This window comes from Schistosoma mansoni (assembly GCF_000237925.1).
Source record: "Schistosoma mansoni, WGS project CABG00000000 data, supercontig 0062, strain Puerto Rico, whole genome shotgun sequence".
NCBI lineage: Eukaryota > Metazoa > Platyhelminthes > Trematoda > Strigeidida > Schistosomatidae > Schistosoma > Schistosoma mansoni.
This window is the reverse complement of record NW_017386029.1, coordinates 1,524,582-1,543,823: the sequence shown is the minus strand read 5'-3', so window position 1 is coordinate 1,543,823 and position 19,242 is coordinate 1,524,582. Positions and strand designations below refer to the sequence as shown.

At 37.4% G+C, this 19,242-nt stretch overlaps 1 protein-coding gene across 1 annotated transcript in view; it reads left to right on the top strand.

Moving 5' to 3' along the window:
- The window catches only part of Smp_155030 (hypothetical protein), a gene marked incomplete at both ends in the record, with an annotated part of 49,723 nt that overhangs the window by 23,982 nt on the left and 6,499 nt on the right, over window positions 1–19,242 (top strand). Inside the window, 6 exons of the mRNA XM_018790573.1 lie at window positions 1,775–2,179; window positions 3,300–3,525; window positions 6,056–6,456; window positions 8,048–8,231; window positions 15,045–15,121; window positions 18,296–18,402. Of these exons, the coding sequence (XP_018646202.1) occupies window positions 1,775–2,179; window positions 3,300–3,525; window positions 6,056–6,456; window positions 8,048–8,231; window positions 15,045–15,121; window positions 18,296–18,402 (1,400 nt within the window). The remainder of the gene's footprint in view (window positions 1–1,774; window positions 2,180–3,299; window positions 3,526–6,055; window positions 6,457–8,047; window positions 8,232–15,044; window positions 15,122–18,295; window positions 18,403–19,242) is intronic.

Below are 19,242 nucleotides of genomic sequence, written 5' to 3'. Positions count from 1 at the left end.
TCTCATCGTGTGATTTATTTCAACGGCGATTCCAACCATGTGATCTAGTTGTTCACTATATTACTTAAACTACAAATGATACGAAATTCCGTCTAGTTTTGAATGATTAACTTCAAAAATGGTTGGTTACCGATTGTGTGTAAGACATTCAAAATGAAATTATGTATGCACAAAAATCTTACCGATCGAGATTTTATTTATTTAATCAAACATAAACATTGGTACAAGAAGACACTGAATACATATACGCCACACAAATCGTTATGGTCTGCAGTAGAACCTTCATTCCTACTTTGCAACATTGCCTAACTGACTTTGTGTGGCCTTCCAAACAAGTGTCTCAGTATATCCCGAGCTTCACGATAATTAGATGATGGTGGGAGCATGAAACATCCATCTGAAGCCTCTCTGGCTTTTGCTTTACAGTCATATAACAAGTATAACAACCGCTGGCCATCATCTTCAACCTTTAAAAAAGTACTATACAAACTATCTAATGGATTTCCAGTGCTTTACTGGTTATCCCTGGAAAATACAAAATTCTACCTTCGGGTGTTCAAGTTCCACACTAGTAAATGATAAGGTTATACTTGTCTTCTATCTTTCGGTTTTATCCAACTTACAAAGTTCCTTAGGAGTAAAGTTACCTCTAAGGTCACAATGAACGTCAGTCTGAGGACGACTAACAAGACGGCAAACATATTCCTGCTGTTCCTCATCATTTGAATCTGAGAATGATTCGTCACTCATATTTTCGTTTAGCTTTACCGACACTAACTCCCTCTGAAGATGCAACAGTTTTTTCTTCCTATTCTTCACTTCCCCAACTTTTAACTCTTGATATTCCCTCATCTGTTGTCTTTTCAACTCAGCTAGGGTCATTCTAGAACTAGTCTTACTATATCGAATAACTAGATTAATGTTTTTACTCACTCAGTCAAACTCAACGTAGAACCTGGTACGTATGTACATCGAAGTTGCCATAACTCATTAACACAATGAGATGAAGTATTTAGGGCGAATTCCAGATTAGTAGAGGTAGTAACAGTGCCACTGTCATCCTCTATTTTATTCTAGTTTTATTTCTCATACACTGAAATACAATTAGAGACTCCATCCAATAGGTAACAAATGAAATGCAAGTATTTAGCTATTGTCCTATATGTCTTCCGATAATAGAAGATAACATAGAGGTTTTCAATTTCATTCTAGATATAGTTACTGGCTTCAGTCTAGCCATCTTGACCTTGGCTGATAAAAATGAACAATACTTTTCCTTAGAAAACCTTCGTAATGAAAATACGCTACGATACTGTTGCACCAACTCAGAAGCGTCAGCAAAATAATGCGTCTAAACAGATGATGGTATAAACGACTCTGGTATAGGACATCACGATATTCGCAATAAGTTTAAACCCTTTATAATTTTATACCGACAATCTCACCTCTTGAGGCGCTCCATAGATAAGCACCTTGTAAGATCGCTTTAGCTAATGAGATCATTTCAGTTACATACCCAACTGAGCTAAAGATGGAGATCATTCACGAAAAAATAGTCTTCTTAGTTGGGTTCATGTTAAACTCATGCAATCTAAAGTGTAAATTAACAGTTCGGGCATCCCACTATATCTATAAAGTTCTCGTAGCCTACGTAAAAATCTCTACCTAATCAGTCATTGAGTAAAATTAACTTTTTCAATTTTCAATCCATTTCCCTTTATTTTTCTAATCCTTTCCTATTTCTTCACTTTTGTTCCCATTATTATTATTGCAGTCGCATTTACAATCTTCCATAATGTTATGTATCATGGAATCCAGCCTAGATGAAGAACGTAATCCAACAGTACTGGCAGCTAGTATACGTTCTCTGTCATGTTTGATTAGTTCAATGTCGGATTCTCATAAGTTGCCACAAATTGTACGTCGACTTAATTCATTTCTTATACAAACTGCAAATATATTCAATGATGCGCAACAGTTGAAACTGTTTTATTTAGCAAACAAAAATTCATCATCAGAGGGAACAACAACGACAGCAGTGCAATCGTTATCTAATCCCATATATAATGCTACTATGAATTATTTCTTATCATCTGTAGCTCAATGGTGTTTAGAATTAGACTCGATTCAACAAATTCTACTTGATCCATGGTTAATTCATTTCGATAATTATATTTTGGTAAGTTTATATTATCTCTCTGTTTCTTAAAAAAAATTCATACCAAATATTCAGATTATGACTTAAGCAGTGTTGGAATATCAATCAATCATCTACAACGTAGGACCAGGCACATATATACATCGATCCAAGTTGCTACACGTCATTAGACTAAAGTTAGTGACTTTGTGGACTGATTACACGTTTTGGTTTGGCCGCCACTAACTTTCTTCCAACCATCTCCAACACTAGTCAGCATTGCGTGTCGTGGTAATCGGTGTTCAGGCATACGTAATACGTGATCCAACCATCTCAGTCGATGAATTTGGGGTATTCAGGATAGGTATCTAGTCAGTTGAATGATTCTAGATTTTTGTGTTGATGATTGGCGCTAAGACGTAAACCTATCTCTTCAAACGTCAACTTGTGATCCATGGAGCTGATGATTCTGGATAAATATTAAGTTGTTCGTTTATTCGTTAGGATTTGTATTATTACATTGTTTATATTCAGGAATGAACTTATGACAAGAAAGGTTTTATCGACCACAACCTAGTCGTAATCATTTTAATAGCAGTATAAAGAAATCAAAATGGCAAATTTCATGTACATAAAATGCGTTGTAGAAGAATTTCATCTTGTTAATCATTGGGCAGATGATTAAGTTGTGTGTTTCACGTGACCGAACATCATGACACCTGTCTACTATTTCTTCTGTAGCCTAGTGTTTCCGGCTTATCCAGTTAAATGCTCGATCAGCACCATTGAATTTGAGCTAACGCAGATAAAGTCTGTTGTCCGTAAACTTCTCTCTATCCCCTGCCTTAAGTCCAAAACTCAGCAATCAACTTCTATTCATATTTTGAATAAACGTGGTTTAGATACAGACATCCCGAACGGCATTACACCGTAAGGTGAAAAATAAAAATCGTACATAATTGAGCGATATGTGACTGTGAATAGACCAAACTGTAATTAATAAACTGGAAACATTAAGAATAGTAAGTCGTATGACATTAGTTAGGCGAAATATTATGATAATGCGAATATATACGCACAGTAATCTAGTTGCTCATTACAGCAAACTTTCTATAAGGCCCTTTCCAACTCTTTCAATATTCGTTCCTCTCTCTATTTTTAGGCACGTCAAAATACTAAAGATGAGGTCGCACCTGATATGGTATTGCTTTATTTAAATACTTTATATTATTTAGCACCATTTCTTCACGCTTGGTTATTATTATCATTAATAAAAAAATCAAATCCTGATGAAAGTTCATGGTTATCTGTTCAAAATCTACTTCATGCTTATCGTAATTCAACTTCAGAATTTGAACGTCTTTTGCGAAAGAATTTCACCTTTAAAGGTAAGAGTAATAAACTCATATATGTTAACTAATTAGTTCAGTTAATTCTTTTTTTTCTCTGCTCATCAAGTAATTTATTATAGTCATGGATAACATTGAATATGGTTTACTCGAACTTTGACACTTAGATTGTATCTTAGTGAAATACTAATTTCGGCCCTGAAAAGTATGTGCTCATCAATTTAGTGCCAACTATTGACTGTATTTAGTATCACGGACATATGATGAATTATAAGTCGTTGAATAATGCTGTATACCATAAATAAAGTAATATATTTGTAATATCCCAATGAGTAGAAAAATTAGATTTCCTGATGTTTCGTAACTCGAAATTATTTAGTCAAACCTTGGTAATGATACCTATAAACTCAATAATGTAGTATACTGTCATGGACTTAATCGCGTTAGCGTATAACGGAATAAAACAAGTGAAATGCAAGAGTGATTTTGGTTACGTAGATTTCATGCAGCTGTTAATATAAACAGACAATAAAGAATGCAAAACAGAGCAGGCAAAACACTATTCAAAATATTATTCATTATAAGCGTCAATGTCACTCAAAATAAACAGCGAATAGTGCGATCAAGGAAATATGTATAAGGTAATAAGTATACAGATACACACATAATATGTATGAGTATAGAATGACAAATAAATGAATAAAAGAGGTACTTATGCTGGTAGTCAAAATGCCCTTTGTTTCTGATCATTCTGTGGAGATTTTTAAACTTATTTATACACCACCAATAGAATCGCTACATATTCAAAAACTGACCACCAATGTTTCAAAAATCTGTTATAACACTCACCCTCACTTGTGTTTGTATATGGTTAAATTTACTAAACCCTTTAATTAACTTATTTAACAGACAGTATCTTTGTATTCAGTAATGATTTGCCTGCACCTTCTTCCATTCCTTTTGCATACAGTTGGCATGACACTTATTTCAGCCTTAGTATCTGCTAGAAATCCTGCACCTGTCATTCGGTCCTGGACACAAAACAAACGACTGTTCCATTAAGTCGCACCGGTCCAGAATTCATCATGGAAGACTGGCAAGCTGGTTCTCATTTTGTGTGATCTTAAATATATGGGGTGGTCTAAATCTCGTTCTCTCGCCATATAATACCAACATATAAACACGGCTGAGCACCTTGAACGTGATCGTAACTACCTTTGTAGTCTGTCGTTTGACGTCAATTTCGTTAGTTTTTGCGGCAAATCATTTACTGTTTTCCATAATGTTCTGACCCTGTCTATTTTCGTCTCATCCACTTGGGGCTCGTTTGCTTTGTCTCCTCGGAAAATCCGGTCAGCCTATTTTGCGATTTCATCGATATCGGCATCACTGTTGCCAACCACCCGGATCAGCTGTACATTCTGTGGTAGTCAGTGTAGCTACGATCGATAATATGAACTTACATATACTTTTCTGTCCTCAAGCAAGCTTGGTATATGGTATTTTAATTGTAATGGCGTTACATCGATCAACTTCGCAATCAGTTGAAGACTGACGGCGAACACTTTCTGAATTGTCGAAATAGTTATTGAATTACTAGTCCATAGACGATATCTAATGCTATAAAATGTGGCTGACCAAACAACAACTCCCTTACACGAATGAATTATGTACTTGCGTTACCTTAATAAATAAAAATGACCATGTACCCATATATAAAATATTAAGCGCAAAAGTAGGCAGTTACAAGATGTAAGTATCTTATGGGTCAATGACACGTTAGTGGAATTAAGATTTGACTATATCAGACTTCCTTTTTATTTGTTTTATCCATAAAAATGTAGGTTTTTTATATTTTATCAAGAATTACTGGTATATTGTGACATTTTCTTATGTCAGTTATACTACTATGTTATTGATGCTACAAATCGACCTAAATTAAACACTCATGGAACACGCGATCGCGGGGTCATGGATGCATACTAGTGGGGAGTTCCATACTAAGAAAAAAATGGCCGCCCAGTGCTTCCAAGTTTGTAATGGTTGCCTAACTGAAATCCCTTCTTGATGTCGATAAATTTCGACAATCTCCATAACCCTATACTGCTATTTATGTCCTCATTAGCGACCAGCTTCTAGAGGTTACTCCTGGAATTTTAGTGACCAGTGGAGTTTAGCCGTGTCAGGTCTGAAAAAAAGTACTCCTCAAAGACAATTTTGTGGACTGACTGAAGTTAAACTTACACATCATTGGCTAACTATTCAGTGGTCTAGAGGTTAAATGTTGGAGTGAGATACTGGACGTCCTGGTTTTCTATTATCGGTCAAGGCACCATGGATGCCCATAGCTGAGGAGTAGCACATTGGGACGAAGCAGTTGTTCAGTTCTTCCATATTTTCAATGACTGTCTAACTTAACTCGGTTCTTGATATAGATAAAATTCGACAGTCATCACAACCCTTTACTGATATATTACTGTTGTTTGCCGTTTGTGTTATTTACCTATTTGTTTTATCTATCTAAAAAAGCTTTTTTTGTTTTTTATTCTCCACACTATGAATCACACAGAACCTGACTTAATGAAATCTTCCCCCACTACTACTGCCGCCATCATTACCAACAACAACACGTTAAATTTCATTGATGCTTCAATAATTCTTGGACAAGATAGTTTTGAATTACTATCAGAAATGATGAAATATATATGTAAGTCAGACATGTCAACGTCAACCATACCATCAACATTATCATCAAATCAAACTGGTGATTTGGAACAATCATTTTACGCTAGTCATATATGTCAAATCGATAAGTGGATAGCAAAACAATGGTTTGATAAACATTTAATTTGTAAATTAATTGACTTGCTAGAACAATTGCCTTATTGTAATAATGGTGATCTTTGTTTAAAAATGAAATCATTCCTTGACTTGGATTATGCTAATGGTTGTTTTGATGATGTAATTAAAGTGAGTCTAATTAATCGAAACAATGTGTATTTTACCAATTTTGTGTTGTGAAGAGATGAGTTTTGTGTATCCTCAATTAATCCAAATGCGAACGAATTCTATTGAATTACGGGGAAGGGGGAACTATCTTATTCCTTTGACACGCTTTAAGTACCTGTTTGTCTGAAACGTCAACTTACCACTGTTGTCTTCCATCAATTGGTTTTCTCTTCTATCTTTTAAAATATAAAACTTACAAACTGTAAACTTTGGAATTTTTTCAAATTTAAAGGTCATTCTCAATTTAAAATAGACACACGATTGAGGTTATCCGGGAACGTTACCAATGTTCAGTACATTGCATCCAACACATTCGATCATTTTACCTTTCATATGGAGATGAGGCGCTGAATGTTAGAGATTTTATTTCGAAACCTAACTTTCACCGTGTTTTTGTCGTTCATATATCATGTTGGGCTGTGCCACGCTGACATGTTCAAAGCAGATATTTGTGAATAACTTCATATAGCAAATGAAATCTTTATTGAAAATATCATATGAATATCTAACATTTCATTCACTAAATGAACGAAAAAATGATTGAATATCAGATACAACAGTTATTTAAAATCGAAATTGTCGATGTTAACAACAGCCAACTGACACCACGTGAAGAGTTAATTAATTAAACCCGATTAACAGTGGATAGCTTTTCTCGTTTACGTGACAGGCATCTTTAACAATGTTCACCGTTGGTCGCTGATGATATCGAACAAATGAGATTCGTATCTTATGACAGACACGATGTATTTAGACCATTAATTTTAAATTCAGTGATTTTCTATACGTAGCGTGATCTTCAAATTATACAAAACCTCTAGATAATTACATGAGATGATAATACAAATTTTTAACGGTAATGAGTTTTGATATGATTTTTCTGAGGTTTTAATGGGAGGCTGTGACCTGTGAATTTCGAACAAATCGGGATGAGACATTATCATTTAAAATCTAAAGGTCCATTTACCTGGCTTTGAGTTACATGGTTTATCCGCTGGTTATTGATACTCCCCAAACCTCAGTAAGTCAAACGGCGTTCGAACTTACGAATTATTAGTATAAAGTCTAATGCTTTACTCAACAAGTCACCACCCATCAATGACTTGGATAAGCATTGGTCACTGGATATCACGACACCACTGAATTTAAATCATGAGATTTCAACTCCAGTAACTTGACAGTATCATTTTGACTCCTAGACTTGATGGTCATATGTTTGATGCAGTGTGTGTACTGACTGACAGTTACTCATTTTCAATATGCAAAGTTATAAAGCAGAACGAGATGATTATCCAATACTCCTTGATTTCCAATGATTTTGAAACCAATCTCAGTTTATAACGAATTCCCCCCTTTGGAAATATTTATATAACGATTTACTGTGTTTTGAAAAAACAACACTTTTTTGCTAACAGTGGAAATATGTCTCCCCTACTGATCATTTCCAAGTGTACATAATAATTCCTATTGAATTTCGTTGTTTCATCGCTTTTATTATATTTTGTCATCATATAACTCATTTGATTGATTTGTTCTTATCATTTTTCCATAGCATCAATTTGATGAATATTTCGCTTATCCATGCACAGAAACATTACAATCGAATAATTTTAAAGTAGCTTTTTCAGTATGTCGATTTCTTGTTTCAATTGGTAATGCATTAAAATCAGATGGTGTATCAAAACTAATTGCACCACATTTTAAAGTCAAATTAATGAAACAAACAGAACATGGAAGTAAGTTTTATGCCATGAAATTAGATTTTAGTTCATAGTTAGAATTTTAATCTCTACTGACCAATCCGTTTTATTTGTACTACACGAATCAATCTACTCATAAGTAGTTGATTTTTCACAATAAAAATAATTCACTTGTTGTATTAAACGGATGGGAGACTCATTTTTTGGAATTTCCATCCTCAACTAACTTAAAATCAAACAGATATTGATGTTAGGTTGAGGGGGCAGTCGTGTCCATCATATCAAGTTTTAAGTTTTGTGCTCTAATCATGTTTGCCGTTTGTGTAAATTAACTCTTTCATGTATCCATCGCAGAACTAAATAGACAAAATAGGTGTCAAAAGTATATAGTTCCAAATTATTAGATGTTGTTTAGCCGGATTTCAGAAATCTGTCCGGTACTGAATAATTTTATCACCATGCTGAAGATTGTTTGGTTTATCTCTGATAGTCATTTGAAGGCTTTATTGAAGCTATCATCAAATTTACGATTGAGTAGTAATTAATTTCATGTGTCTCAGGTCCTTCTTAGTGCAGATACAATTTTATTAATCAAATCACGATTTGGCCTAGTCTAGGCGACTCAACATCCTATGCACTATGTTAAGATGTTAGACGGTGGTTGGAGGTATTCGACTACCTGCTATCATCACAAAGGATTATAAATTGTTCCGATTGAGAATATTCACTACCAAAATTTATGTACAATTTCGTGATTTATTGATTTATCTATTTACTACAGTTTTCCTTATGATTGACTTTGCACTTTAAAAACGATATCCGCAAGTTTAAGGATACGTATTATTTATTATTTATTTAAACACATAAATATTGGTACAAGGAAGCACCAGATATATATGCGCCACACAAATCTCATTCGATTTGCTTGAGGGCCGTGATACTGCCCAGGTGTCCAAACTGAAGCAGGTGGTTTTCTTAGGGGGCCACACCCGGAGCCTTTGACCGAAAGATCTGATCCATAAGGCAGTGGAGCATTGTGAGGAGATGCATTCCCATGGTAGCCGGTGATCAACGATTGATTCATACGCCATTTGTTCCCTCAGGATACTGGAGCTCATGTACACCATTGGTTTGGAATCAGGGTTTTCCAACTCCCCTAGATGCACCCTCCGTGTCCACCAACCCGGTTAAAGCGCCGGACATTCGCTTTTCGTCCTCTCAATTTCGTAAACAACAGTAATGTCACGAGAAGTCAGTGAGTAGGACTTCCCTGTCAGAGGCTATATATTCGCTGGCCATATGAGAGCATTTGGAGAGGGAGAGCGGACTCTTCCCACTCTCGGTCATACCAGGGCATTTGGGGGCCGTATACTATAGTCGTTTTATATAAAATCGTATTTTTTACTTTACTTAGTGATTAGTCAACTTGAATAGATACAGTTGTATAAGTTTCTGTCCTGTTTGTTGTAATAGCTTGGTTGATCGATCACTGAATTACATATTCATTAGTAGAGTTGCGAAACGTATTTTCCATATTAGGTAGCTTGCTATAAATTAATAGATCGTATTTTTTCATTTTCCGCGTTAAATATGGGTGAAACTCACCTAAACTAACCAGTTAGATTATTCTGTGTGTATGTATAGGCGGTGGTTGAAGAACTCTATATAGAACCAGACTTTTTCGTGCTCAATCAATTATTCATAAACAAAGTAGAACCCTAATATTCATGGTCAGTGGTTTAAGTCGCCACACTATATTAGAACAGCAAGTTAAGATATCAAGACACATTGCAGCGTAATAGAAATAGCAATTGTATCAGCGTTAGTTGGAAACATTAAACACATACATTATTATTCTCGAAAAGAAGATAAGTTTACACAATGAGAAAGTATTAAGTTACTTTAAAAATTAATATGATTAGTTCTGGGCCAGGTAACTCATTATCTACTATAGTCGCCCGACCGTTCCTGCTACCTTGACGTGGTGGTTGGGCTTGCCTATCGTGATGAACCAATCGAGCTATGCTGGCTGGAACAATCGTTCCTCGAGGTCCTACCATGCCAGAAGGTCGGTTGAAGAGCGGTAAGACTAAAAGCAGCAATCCCAAGGTCCGAAGGCGAAGTCGTACTGCCGACTGTACAGAGGTGTGACGGCAGTAAGGTGTTTCCCTCAGACAACCAGCATAACAGCGATGCTGCCTTCCCACAAGGAGGGGCGAGGTTAGAAAAGGTCGACCCTAAAAATGCACACTTCGCCTTACCCCACGGATTTCCGTCTCCGGCGGTAAGGTCCTTTGAAGAACGGAGCTAACACGTCAAAAATCCCCCACAAAAAGGCCGTGCGTGACCGGCCTCAAGCAGTTGTCCCTTGGGCACTGCGGTCACGCTCCCAGGTCGTTAAGACCAACACTAATCCGACTTCTTTTTCAGGTCCCTCAAGAAATACCCTTCCACGGTGTGGGCAGCCAGGAAGTGATATTAACCCTCATACCCGTAACTGCACACGAGACCAAGTTGGTCACTTTCAAATCCTTCCTACACGTCCTAATAACTCTCTTATCTGCACGACTAATCTTTCCCACGTCCTTTTATCCCCTTGCACCGCTAGGGCAAACGATTCAAGTACACGGAACGTTATTCCTGGTCTCCTGAAACCACGCTCTAAACTACATGTAGGAACTTTTAATGTCCGAACATTGTGCTAAATAAGACAACAGGCTTCCTTAGCTAGGACTCTAGAATCTTACACCATCGATGTGTGCTGCGTCTCCGAAACGCGCATACAAGATCCGAGTAGTATCATTCATTTGACCTCACTATGTCATAATAAAGAACCATCTCGATACACGCTTCGTGTATCTGGAAGCCCTGATGCTGCTTCCCGTGGCCTCGCTGGAGTAGGTATAGCATTAAGTCCTAGGGCAGAACTAGCTCTTTTAGACTGGATCTCAGTAGACAGTCGTCTATGCGCTGTCCGACTAAACGGATCAGTAAGGACTCGGAAAGATAGGGAAACTCGTCGTTTCCTCTTCGTCGTCTCTACCTACTCTCCCACTGACTGCAACTCAGACGATATAAAAGATGAGTTTTACATGAAACTTTCTGACCTTCTCCGAAAAGCTAGGCGTTCTGATGTAGTAATAGTGGCTAGTGACTTTAATGCTCAAGTAGGTAAACTAAGTGAAAGGGAAAGACACCTAGGTGGATCTTATGGTGTCGTGGCTAAAAGGACAGATAATGGCGACCGTCTGTTGCAGCTGTGCTCAGATAACCGCCTATTTCTTGCGAATACTAACTTTAAGCGTAAGGAAAAACATCTTTTGATATGGCGACCCCCGAATTCGTCCCAACGTTGGACCCAATTAGATCACATCGCTATCAGCCACCGATGGAGGGGCTCGATAGAAGACTGTCGCTCATTCTGGGGCACATGTTTAGACTCAGATCATGCTCTAGTGCGAGCACGTATCTGTCTGCGTCTTACTGGACGTAGGAAAGACACTGCAGGGAAGCCTCTAAGGGTTCTACTTAATGATAAGCAAGCTAAGAATATATTTCAGGAACAACTGGAAAAACAGTTAGACAGACATGTAAGTTGTGCCCACCCCGAAGCAGCGTGGAATGACATCCGTAAAGCTGTGGAAACAGCAGTGATATCCGCTAGTGAGGTAAGACATAAGGTCAGGGAGAAACACTGGATCTCGGCAGCATCTACCACACTGATAGATGCTCGATAACTCATCCCACCTGGCTCTGAACATAACGAAGAGAGGAGTCAGCTTAAGCGCAGGCTAATAAGAAGCCTACATAATGATCACAAACAGTGGTGGGTAGCGAAAGCAAGAGAGATGGAAAAGGCAGCGGCAATAGGTAACAGCAGACAGCTATTCAGACTAGTTAAAGAAATCGGTATTAGGAACCCAACTATTAGCGAAACTATCTCAGACAAAGATGGACATATCATTCATTCTCAATCCAGGAGATTGGATTGATGGGCAGAACACTTTAGGGATCAGTTCAACTGGCCTTCAGCCACACTTCAGTTACCCACGATCCCCAGTCGTCCTGAATGGCAAATTGAGGTAAGTCCTCCAACCCTCTGCGAGGTTGAAAAAGCTATGGGAAATCTAAAGCGAGGGAGAGCCGCAGGCCCTGACAGGTTTACCCCTGAGATTTTTAAGGATGGTGGTCCAGTACTAGCAGCGAGATTGACTGAGGTCTTAGGTAGAATCTGGGAACTGGACGTAATTCCATCTGACTGGTCCCAATCACTGATTGTGCCAGTCTATAAGAAAGAACAAAAGTCCTCTTGTGACAATCACAGAGGGATCAGTTTGACTAATATGGTATCTAAAATATTAGCTTCAATAATACTTAGGCACCTAACCAAAGCTCGTGAAGAGCAAACTAGAGAAAACCAGGCTGGTTTTCGACCTGGACGTGGTTGTATAGACCAGATATTCACTCTACGTCAGGTCCTAGAACATAGACACACATTCAGACGCCACAAAATCGTGGTATTTCTCGACATTAGGGCGGCATTCGACTCCCTTCATCGTGAGGTTCTATGGCAGTGTTTGTCACTGAAAGGAGTACCAAAGAAGTACATTAACCTTATAAAGGCTCTCTACTCGAACACAACTGGTCGAGTTAGAGCTTATGGTGAACTGTCATCAGAATTGATTACCTCAAGTGGTGTTTGTCAGGGCTGTCCATTCTTGTTTAACTTAAATGCTTTTAGAGATGACAATTTCATAATCTAAATCTCCAGGATTTGAACTCTTATCGAGAGACTCACTTGTTGACTTAGAATACGCCGACGACATAGTTTTATTCGGTGAAGACGCTGACAAAATGCAGAGTCTTCTGACCACTATAAGCAACAATGCAGGCATGTTTGGGATGCGATTCTCTCCCTCGAAGTGCAAAATGTTACTTCAGGATTGGGTTGCATCGGCACCTGAACTAATGATAGGGAGTGAAGTAGTTGAGCGTGTTGACCGCTTCACTTATCTTGGGAGTCTCATCAGCCCTTATGGTCTGGTGTGTGACGAAATCTCAGCACGGATACAGAAGGCTTTTCTAGCTTTTGCCAACTTGCGTCATTTATGGTGTAAGCGAGATGTCCGTCTAGCGACCAAAGGACGGGTTTACTACGCAGCAGTTCGTTCTGTTCTACTTTATGGTTGTGAAACATGGGCGTTAAGAGTAGAGGATATTCGTAGGTTACGTGTATTCGATCATAGGTGTCTTCGAAGCATTGCTCGTATATCCTGGGACCACCGAGTAAGTAATGCAGTTGTTAGGAAACGGTTACTAGGTAAGGATGGCAAGTCGATTGATGAAGTAGTAAAACTTCATTAGTTGAGATGGCTGGGACATGTGTTACGTATGCCCAACCACCGACTGCCCCGAAGTGCAATGTTTTACGGTGTAGGAGCAGGTTGGAAGAAAGCTAGGGGAGGCCAGACCGAAACATGGCATAAATCCATGAAGTCGCTGACAAGTGGACTGAGCCATGTTGGTAGGTGTAGACTACCTGGTTGGGATTCGCGAGATGATAGCAACCGATGGTTAGAGACCTTGAATGACATGGCTCAAAATCGTTTGCCATGGCGAAGGTGCATCCACTCTTTGTGTTCTCCCAAATTCTAATCTGAATTCTTCATGTCCGTATCCTTTTTCTCTTTCCAAATTTATTTCACCGTATTATGCTCCTTCAATAACATCTACAAACCCTTATCTTTCACATAATACTTATACTCTTACTACTTCTACCAATATGGGATTTGAATGGACAACTGTATCTGTGTGCTAATGTGGTATGGCAACTCGAACTGATGTACGTACGTACGAAGTTCTACGTTGTAACTGACTGACTGACTGAGTCGCTCGGAATAAAACCACGTAGAAGTAGTTTGTGCCCACAAAAATTACTCAAACTCAACAATCGGTGACTTAATCTACTGACATGATGCTTTTGTGTGACCGTCCGTAGCTCTCTTCCAGATTAATCCTATACTAGCACATATCTACTGTCGAAGTATCATCTAATATTATTCCATTTTTGTTTAAATTCACCTGGACATGTTGTTTTGGCAGTTGTTATTTTTGTACTGATACTAATTGGTAGTGAAATACGAAATAGTATTCCTGTGTCCGTAGTCTTCGGTGGTTGTACACATTCTATCTGTTAAGTAATTTCACAAGTTAAAGGATAGCTAAATGTTATTCATTTGTAAAAGAATGCGCTTCATTGATTCCATTAGAAGTTGTTTGGATTGTCCCGTTGTTGATATTTTAACCGAAATTTGTAGCGCTGGTTGATATACGCGCATTCGGTGAAGATCACCTTGACATAGCCATTACGATACGATTTAGTATATATGAAATATAGCTAGCAGTAGAATCCAGGACGCTCGCGTTTCTACCTATTTGGGAATTGTCATTTGGATGTACCTCCGTCTCACATTTATTGTACTCCGTTCGAGTCCCAGAGTGAACATCAGTTCTGTGATACAAGCACATTCAGCTGACGAGTCCCTAATAGGATGAAATGCGCGTCCTATATTCCACTACTAGCCTTACTCTATCTACTCTACATATATTTCATTTTTATGTTTTTATATCGATTATCGTGTATCTGCAAAAAGTTAACTAATGATATTTTAAAATATTTCAACGTTTATCATTTAGAAAGACTGTGATTCTGGCTCATCATTATTCCAGCTAGCTAATGAAACTTCAATTTATTGTTAACATTGTCTTTTTGAATAAACTTTTCAGGGATGGGAAATACTGTGTCTAAATATTCCTCTTTCATGATTATTTATTATTATTATATTTCAGATTATGAATATGATCACAGTTCTATGCAAACTGGACTCTTAGCTGGTTATTGCTGTTTGCTTTCTTCTACACAATCGGTACGTGAAGTGAAAACCTCAATATGAACAATTTATTTTAATTTAATGCAATGTTGCCTACTTCCTTACTCGCCTTACCCCTCATGGAGGAGCATATGCTGCCTACCAGCACTCCCCATTGAACTCTGTCCTGGAAGATCCTTTCCAGCTGTTTCCAGTTGCTATTCATCCTGCTTCCAACTCCCGACTCAGTGTGTTTTTCGGCCTTCTTCCTTCTGTCTCCCTTCAAGATTCCAAGTTAATGCTTGCCTCGTCATGCACTTTGGTGAATTCCGTAATGTATGTCTAATCCACTCCCAACGTCTTTTCCTAATTTCCTCCTCAACTGGAATATGGCTTTTTCTCTCCCACAGTAGGTTGTTGCTGATGGTTTCCGGCCAAAAGACATTTAGTATCTTGCGTAGACAACTGTTTATAAATACTTGTACCATTTTGATGATGGTTGTGGTATTTCTCCAAGTTTCAGCTCTTTACAGTAGAACAGTTTTTACGTTCATATTCTGACCTTGGTGTTGTTTTACAGTTGTTTTGAGTTCCATATGTTTCCTTAGGAGTATTTTCATTGAGTGAAATATTGCTTTCTGAGAAAAAAGTTGTAAACAGCTAATACAATCTACATTAAAATGGGAGATTTGCAATCGGAACGAAATGAAAATCTAAATTGTTTACTGATCTCATAATATTGATTATATAACCTCATATCGTATTCATCCATTAGGCTTTAAGGTACTCTTATAGTATATAAAAAAATTAGAAGTAATGTCTTGTCACAGGAAAATTGAAATACCGCTGTGGTGTATGCCACTCGTACAGACAGATATAAGTAGTATGTATCAGGAACTGAAAGTAGAATTCCTATAGACAGAAAGGGAAAATGAAGAGATATACTAAAACATGAAACAATTGAAATAATAACAGAAATAGGAGAACGATGAAGTTGTAAGGGACAACTAAAGGAAGATATGCAAATAGCATATTATACAAATTCAGTTATGTGATTTTGCGTAATACAATAAATTGACTTGGTATTGTTTGCTTAAATCTTCCTATTGATGTTTAGATCTGCAATTGATCAATCTCTTATTGGCATATGTGCATCCTGTGCGTATTGCCTCAATATTGCCTTAAATCACAAGCATTATAAGCATAGATGGATGGTGGCTAGCAGTGGAAGCCAAGATGTACATTTCATCCTATTTCGGATGCAGGTACATCCAACTAACGAGTCCCAAATAGGACGAAACGCGCGTCCTGGATTCCACTGCTAGCAACGATCCATCTTTGCTTATAATACAATAAATTGGTATATCCTACCCAAATTTTCGTTCATTATAATAAGAATCTCTAGTTGTCTGTTAACTTGGCATTTCAATAGTCGAAAGTTGTCGAATACGCTTGCATCCATGAATCAGTAATTCATTAGCTTATTACATCAACATTTTGAAACTTTTAATCAATTACTTGTTCAGTGCTGATCTAAAAACCGTTAAGATGATATTCAAGTCAAATAAATGATGTTAAACAGTGTGTTTTCATTGATCTGTAACGTTAATTAATTGATCAATGAATGAATGACATTTGTTTTATGACCTGAATCTAATTTTTAACCAACTAATCTAATATTCAAATCGACCTATTTTTCATAAAAGATTGGTTTCATCATTTCAGTGGCCACTAAACAATATTTCAGTTTGAAACGACTCAGTCTGTTTAAAGCACTCTTCGGCTTTTTATACCTTTAATTATTGAAATCCTTTAGTTCATATTAATAGTGATATGCAATAAACTAACTTCTAGCTTTACATGTATCTTTGACTAACATCGATCAACAGTACACGCCAACAAGATAATCATATTGATATTTTTCCTTCGTTTAGAATTAAAATCCATATTCGTTGAACAAGCTAGTAATGGCTATCTGGATTCAGTAGCTTAATGAATAACACATTGGCATTTGTAACGAAAAGTACTGTGTTCTATTGTTAGTGCGAACATCAACTCTACTAAGCGTCCGTTGCTGACTTCCTAAACTAGTTGGACGAGAATAATGTGAATATGTCCTATATGACTTTGTTTATTTTCTGTTGACAAATCCCGTTAATAACAGCGTAGATATAAAAAGTCGAACATATAAAGTATTTGAATAACGTATATACTTTAGACATTTGGTAATACGGGCGAAAAACCAGAAACAAGTCGAAATATATGTGAACTAGAGTGGTAGAAATAGCCAACTCATTTTCATCCAATATGATTCAGCATTTATGATCAGATAGAAAAAGCTAGCTAACGACAAGTTATCAATGGAATAACTATTGAACAAACATACGCTCATATAAAAACAGTTAACAAGTCAACTAATTAACAATGTCAAATATATGTGTTCACAATAACTCAAAAAAGGATTAGATTATTTTGTTTATCAAAAAAAAGTTAGGGTAAATCACGTAGCCCCCAAATGTCCTGGTACGGCCGAGCGTGGGGAGAATCCGTTCTCCTTCTCGAAATGCACTCACATGGCCACGCGTATATAGCCTCTGCCAGGGAAGTCCTACTCACTGACTTCTCGTGGTGGGAGTGTTGTTCACAAAATTGAAAAGACGAAAAGCGAATGTCCGGCGCTTTAACCGTGTTGGTGGACACGGAGGGTCCACCTAGGGGAGTCGGAAAACCCTCATTCCAAACCAATAGTGCACATGGGCTCCAGTATCCTGAAGGAACAAATGGCGTATGAATCAATTATTGGTCGCTGGCTACCATGGGACTGCATTTCCTGACGTCGCTCTACTGACTTGTGGATCAGACCTCTATGTCGAAGGCTCCGGGTGTGGCCCCCTAAGAAAATCGCCTGCTGCGGTCTGGGCATCCGGGCAGTATCACAGCCCTCACACGCATCAAATGAGATTTGTGTGGCGCATATATATCTGGTGCCTCTTTGTACCAATATTTATGTGTTTAAATAAATAAATAAAAGTACGTAGGCATGTACTAACGGAAAATCTGCTATAACTGAAATACAACTACATTCTGCTGATGAATTAGGTATAGGATGAAATGTGCATCTATATTTCTGCTTCTAGCTATTATTCAATTTTGATACATTTATACCGTTCAGTTTATAAATAGCTTTTAATAAATAAATAAATAAGAGTAAAAATTTTTATTACATTTTAGAAATCAGAAATAGGTCAAGTAAGAATGCTGTTGACAAGTGCTATATTTTTACATGCACGTGAAGGTTTCCCACTTCATTGTATAAATTTAACAGCTTGGTGTCTTTGGTAAGTTTTCTCATTCTTTATCAATAATGCTTTATTTTTTCCTCAAAATTATCAGTTACATCTTAGATTCTATTATAGTGTTCTGATTGTATTGGGACATGTGTTTATGTATTCCCTAACTATCGCCTACTTTGACAGGCGATGTTAATTAGTGTACAAGAGTAAGTCGAAAATAAGATACAGTCGTTCAAACCGAAATGTAGCATCAGTTCATCAAGTTATTAATTATTAGTCTGAGCTTTGCTGGTACGTGCAGACTATTTAGCTGAGATTGGGGTTTGATCAATAACCTTGATCATTTATTGGAGGTATTGTGTGATGTTGCTCAAAAGTGATCACAATGAACCAGATTTGCCAACCCTTTTTCTTATTCTAAATCTTAAGTTTTACCCTTTCATTCTGTCTCTTCGAAATACATTTTCAGTTTTTAGTCTTCTTCATTATCATGGTTACCACAGTCAATTTAAATCCGTTACCGTTTATCTTGTCAATTTCTGCTCATCATGCCACAATATTATAAAAACTTGGGCTACCGCACATTTTTAACAGTTTGTACGTTGATTACAACTAAGTCACTGACTGTCGTTATATTTGAGAATCTTTATTTTTCCTTTGTGTATGTTGAGGCCTATTGATGCAGAGGCTGCTGCTACATTTGCTGTCTTCGTCTGTATTTGTTCGTGTGTATGAGATAGGAAGGCTAGGTCATCTGCGAAGTCAAAATCGTCTAATCGATTCTGAGATGACCATTGTATTCCGTGCGTTCCCTCAGATGTCGAGGTCTTCATAATCCAGCCGACAACCTGAAGAAAGAGGAAGGGGGAGAGTAGACAGTCTTGT